The sequence below is a fragment of the Cryptomeria japonica genome, chromosome 3, assembly GCF_030272615.1.
Source record: "Cryptomeria japonica chromosome 3, Sugi_1.0, whole genome shotgun sequence".
In the NCBI taxonomy this organism is placed as follows: Eukaryota; Viridiplantae; Streptophyta; class Pinopsida; order Cupressales; family Cupressaceae; genus Cryptomeria; species Cryptomeria japonica.
In genome coordinates, this window is record NC_081407.1 from 309,323,745 (window position 1) to 309,329,827 (window position 6,083).

The following is a 6,083-nucleotide window of genomic DNA, read 5'->3' on the forward strand; positions in this document are numbered from 1 at the left end:
ATACTTCAGAAGTCAATGGGACTTTGTCTAGACAGATGGTGGGGGAAATTTGGACTATTTGACCATTAGAAGACCTGATTTTGCATATTCAGTCAGCATACTCAGCCAATTCATGGCTAACCCCTCTTGAGCCTCATTGGAAAGCAACAAAGAGAGTCATTCAATACCTACAAGGTACCACAAATTTTGGCAATGAATACACTAACCAATTGAATGTTGAGTTGATAGGTTATTCAGATTCTGACTGGACAAGTGATCCAGATGATTGTAAATCAACAACTGATCATGCATTCAACATAGGAGCAGGTCTTGTTTCTTGAAGCACTGAGAAGCAAGCAACTATCTCTTTATCATCTACTGAAGCTGAGTAAAAAGCATTGTGCAGTGCTACCTGTGAAGTTGTTTGGCTAAGGCAAAATCTTGAAGATATGGGGCAAAAACAAGAAGGATCAAGTCCAATCAAATGTGACAATCAAAGTACAATCAAGCCAGCAAACAATCCAGTTTATCATGCAAGATCAAAGCATATTGAATCACAACATCATTATGTAAGAACGAAGATTCTACCACAAGAGATAGAGCTGTATTGTAACACAAATGATAACATGGCTGATGTTTTCACCAAGCCATTAGGCAAGATAAAATATGTACTGTTTAGAGATATATTAGGAGCCCATCTAAATTCTCTCATTTCTTAGGGAAGAGTGTTAGAATAAGTCAAAACTGAATTAATCATGTGCTGTGTAAGTGTCTTTCATTTTTCAGTTTGATGTCATTAATAGTCAATTTGATCTTTTAGGTACCTGTCCATCATCAACAATTCGTGTCCGTCATCAAACAGTTTTCCATCAATACATTTAGTAGATTTATAGGGAAGTTGTTGTCTCCTTGTTCGTATAAATAAGTTTTAATTGATCGATAAGAAAATGTAGTGAGTTCCTCTGTTTTCTGTATTTTACTTTTCTATCTCTGTTTCTACTGCTGTTTATTATATCTCTGTTTCATGCCCCTCTATATTTCACACCTCAGATAATTACCTTCACTCTGGCTTCCAATTCTGTTCAAAGTCTTCAACACAAAGATAATGTAATATTTGGAAAAGTATCGTGACCAAGGTGTATATTTTTTGATCCTGAAGAAAAGAAAATGTTCCTTTTTGGATAATATTGGATTCTGATATTGTAAAACATTTTTGGCTTTGTGAACCACTATATTCCTAAAAACATTCGAACTACACCACCTCGTATTCACAAAACATTGGATTCTGATCTTGTAGAACATATTTGGCTTTGTAAACCAATAATTTCCTAAAAACATTCGAACTACACCACCTCGTATTCACAACCAAAGCAGAGGGTACCATCAAAAACACATTGAATTGCTGCTTGGATCCCATTGAAACAACTATTTAATCAAAATAAATGGAAATACGATTGCAAGTTAATCAATTTCCATGCCAATTTAAATCTCATAATATGCCATTATAGCGTCTGTAAAATTGTGTGTGTGTGTGTGAAATGACAAACCTATAGGTATTGCACAGCTGCTATGACTAGCTTCACTCAGACCTCCGAACTACAGCTCTGTCCAAATATTAAGAGAATTTAGTAAAAGATCAAAAGCATAGAGTGTTCAACTTGAACATCCCTATCCCTTCAATGAACACAACAGTAGATATAACAGAAATTTTATCTGCGTGGGTAGTTTCATAAAAGGACTCAAAAGGAAAAATAACCATACAAGATGGAAAAAAAAACATCTGTCATAATGACCTATTCTGATTTTTCTTATAATGCCCTTTGGGACATCACAAATCACAATACATGGCTCCTATGACTGCATATGAAGTAATAATCTTATTAAGCATTTGCTGATACGCCTAAGATATAAAACTATAACACTGGTTGGCTGGATTAGTTTCTCGACTAGCCAAGATCACATGTACATAGTCGGCTTATTTTTAAAATTATTACTAAGTAGATTTATAGGTTCCTTGACAGACTTCATAGGTGAAATTTCCAAAATGCCCTCTTATCAATGGCAACCCCCAATATTTAGATACAAGCTAATTTTATGTTAACTTCTTAATACTTTTGCGAAGATAGGCATTTCTGTTCAATTATGGCATAAAGAACCAAAATTTACAATTGACAGTAACATATCCTCCCGATCGGTAATCAGGCTTCCCTTTGTGAGTGACCCTTAATTACAGGTCACAGAGAACATAACATATAATGACAAAAACAGAATACGAAGGTTACTACTGTTAGTATGAACGGTGGTTGCTAATTGACAGATTTGTAATCCAAAGTTTCTTCAAAAAGACAAAAAGCACTACAGAGATATTATGTGCAGTTGAGCAAGCTAATCTTCTCTGTTACATTTTTAAGTTGATAACCCTATCCTTTTGCTGCTACATCATCCTATATATATCTTCATCAAAATTTTGCTTCTCCAAAAATGACAAAATGCAAATCGGCCAGTACTAGTTTCTAAAAAGCATAAACCATACAGATACCACCAATCTTCATTTAAATTCACCTGAATGACGAGTTCAATCATAAATCCTGAACCCTGGTGGTACTAATATGTTATTTCTTTTTCCTTACGTTTTTGGCAGATGATTTGGGACATGATCCATCAAGGTGATCTGCACTCCGGCAGATCTTACACCTAAATGGTATCCCTTCGTAATCCAAATCCTGCTTCCAAGTGGTTCCTTTACACTGAAGATCAAGTGATTCCATCAGACCTTCCTTGAGATCAACCTCGACGCAGGCCCTGGCAGCAGAAGTTTGACCATTCATTTCAGTCGTGCTCTCTGCTATTTGTAGGACCTTCCCAACCTTAGAGCAGATCTTGATCAACAAATCCTCATTCCGAAACTCTAGGGGAAGGTCAAGGAGTATCATCCACACTGGGGTTTTCAATGGGCCAGGATTTTGTGGATCAAAATTAGGTGACCATCTCTTAATGCTCAGGCCTGCTGTTCCCATGAACCAGGGCCCATTCTCCAGTACAAACTCACAGTCCTCGTGACAGAAGAATTCGATCTTAAAGAAACCGTTAGCTAATATTTTAAACATCAAAATGCTCTTCAACTTAGGTAACCAATTGATGTGAGACCACTGGGAGAGTTCGGGGACACTTGGTCTCATCATCCTAGTGAACCTCCCTACCAGGGACTTATCACTGAATATAAAGTCATCTACTCGCTTATATGGATATTCAAGGATATTAGACTTAAAGACAGAGTTACAGATATTCTGATTGTTATTGCTGCTCTTGCGGGTTCCCCTACTGCAATCATCTGCTTTTCCTGGCTTCACAACTTCGCTCTGCTCGCAGTTCTCTTGCTTACTTGGATACCCACATGATAAAATATTGTCACCATTCACTTGGTGGTTTGCAGGAGAGTTACAGAGATCGCCTACTAATTCATCTTCATTGATTGTAGGCTCAGCAGAAAGCTTACCGAAATTGTTATGGTTACCTGTGATGATCTCACCGGTGCAATCATCTCCCGCTTCTCCTGGGTTTAAAATCCCTCTCTGCTTACATGTCCTTAGCATGCTTGGATACGTACATGATCCATTCTCATCAGCATCCATTTTAGGGCTTGCATGAGGTTTATCAAGATCATCTATAATGTCGTTGATGGCGTGCTTAGAAAGAGTGATTAAAAGATCCGTACAGTCATCCAATGCTCCTCCTGCCTCGGCAACTCTATTCTGCTCACATTCTTTTTGCTTGCTTCCATACCCACATGATCCATTTTCATCAGCATCCATTTTAGGGCTTGCATGAGGGTTATCGAGCTCATCTATAATGTCATTGATGGCGTGTTTAGAAAGAGTGATTAAAAGATCCGTAGAGTCATCCAATGCTCCTCCTGCCTCGGCAACTCTATTCAGCTCACAGTCTTCTTGCTTACTTACATACCCACATGATCCATTATCATCTGTATCCATTTGCTTGCTTGCAGGAATGTCCGTTGAGAGAAAATAAGTGTTTCTATACAGAAAGCAGAGAAGAACGGATGAATCTTTCCAAACAATATGACTTTCTTTTTCAATACAGGAACATGAATGAAATTCTCACCTTATTCAATTGATACCCAGGATCAAAGGTGTTAACCTGAACCCCTAATTTCAAGAATCCAGGTATGAAAGCGTTCACTTTCAACATTTTCATTTTGATCCGGCGGCAGGCATTCAATAGCGCCCATCATTGGGTGATTATGTATCTAAAAATTAAAATATAGTTGTTATAATTTTTTTCTTAAAATAATACTATTAAAAGTATATGTAAGAATTAAAGAGATCATATTTTAATAATCATTTAATAAATTAGAGGAGAGAGGTCAATAGTTGGGTCACCCTCTATTGTAGGTATTGTGAGTATAATTATATTTTGTAATATCTTTATATTATTTATTGTCGATAATTAATCAATAAGTAAATCAAAAAATGTTCAAATGTTTGTCAAGATGGACCCTTACATGAACACAAGAGAATTTATGATGTCACATAAATATATTTATTAACAAGTGAAATAAGTACTTTATAAAAGGAGCAAAGTGGATCATAGAAATGTAGAAATTGTAAACAAATTTAATCAGTGCTTGAACAAAGATATCTCTCAACATATTTTAGATAGATTTCTGTAAATATAGATAGATGTTAAAAATGATATTTATAGAATGGCAAATTTAGTGAAAAGTGGTAGAGGGTGAAAAAAAAAAGATATCTCGATTATGACACATGGAATGGAGGAGGACAATTTCACGTTGACATGGATTTGCAATCATCTTGGGTGGGGTGATAATTGAGACAATAACCAAGAATTGGGTTATTTATTAGGCATTACAAAAGAGGTTCAAACCCATGATGGATGCACAGAGCTTCATAAGAGGGTTATGTGCAAATTATTAATGGTCAATGTTAACATTAAGTTGTCACAAATATTCTAAGCATCGATGTGCCAAAAGCATTCCTTAACAAAATAATGGACAAGCTAAAAAGAATATTGCTAAATTTATTGGATTTGGCTAACCAAGAATAGAATTGTGGCATGGATCACAACAAAATGGACAAACTGTCATTCCCCAAAGGTAAGTTCTTTAGGTTTAGATTTTATTCAAATTGTTTTTTCATTCAAAAATAGTTATAAGCAGCATCCTTAATAAAGGACCTTGGTTTATGGGTAGGTTTGGTTTGTATATATGTCTGTGGATGTTTAGGTTAGATTGACATAAGGAGCTTATCTTATAAGCCGCAAACTCTAGTTAGAAGAAATGTTCATATTAATTGGAGGCTCTTTGGGAGAATATATTCAAAGCTCCTCAATCACAGTCAAATGCTAATTTGCAACCTATGCCAAAACTTGTGTTAAGTTAAATCTTAGTAGGCCAATTAAGTTGGTAGACAAGCTTAACTTTAGCTTTAGAGAATGGACTCGAGAATTGGATTATGAATGTCTCCATATTATATGTTTAAAATGTTGGAAGGTTGGCCATGTGACCAAAACATGTAAGTTTTCAAAAGGTTGAATCTGAAACAGTGGAATCAAATAAACCTCTAGTTCATGAGGATATTAAGGAAAGAGAGGACATCACTTATGTGTTGGCTAGGAATATGGCCAACTAATTTTGAGGATGGGGAGGTTCCAACTGATGACAATAACATTCCAAGGATGGTGGTTGGGGGAGAGATCAAGGACCTAAGCATAGAAGAAGTTGCAACATATGATAAAAGAACTCCTAAAAATGCCAATGAGGATGAAAATTCAAGGGGTGACACAAGTAAAAAATACCTTGAAACTTAGCAAAGTATTGCAACCAAGAGGAAGAAGAGGAATGGAGTAAGAACCCTATTTTAACTATGGATGTGTGTAATGTTCCAACTTGATTTTTTAACAAATAAAACTAATTTAAAAACACAAATGATAAAATTCACCAAATTCCATCAAACAACAACAAATAAATGACATATAAACTTGCACCAATGACAAAAAAAAATCCCATATCTTTATAATGATAGAATTTAAGATTTGTATGGCAAGATGAACTATCATGACAATCA

The 6,083-nt window shown here is 35.7% G+C and overlaps 1 protein-coding gene across 1 annotated transcript; it reads right to left on the reverse strand.

Moving 5' to 3' along the window:
* Positions 1 to 2,266: 2,266 nt before the first annotated feature.
* Positions 2,267 to 4,230, reverse strand: LOC131053425 (uncharacterized). Its single transcript, XM_057988034.2, has 2 exons — positions 4,102 to 4,230; positions 2,267 to 4,014 (listed from the first exon to the last, which is right to left on the reverse strand). Exon 2 carries the CDS (start codon positions 3,969 to 3,971, stop codon positions 2,592 to 2,594), a length of 1,380 nt encoding a protein of 459 aa, XP_057844017.2. The 5' UTR covers positions 3,972 to 4,014; positions 4,102 to 4,230; the 3' UTR covers positions 2,267 to 2,591.
* Between the last annotated feature and the right edge of the window lie 1,853 nt (positions 4,231 to 6,083).

What these genes read in the sequence shown, in the direction of transcription:
- LOC131053425 (XM_057988034.2), bottom strand. Translation starts at nt 3,971, where the DNA reads ATGGATACAGATGATAATGGATCATGTGGGTATGTAAGTAAGCAAGAA.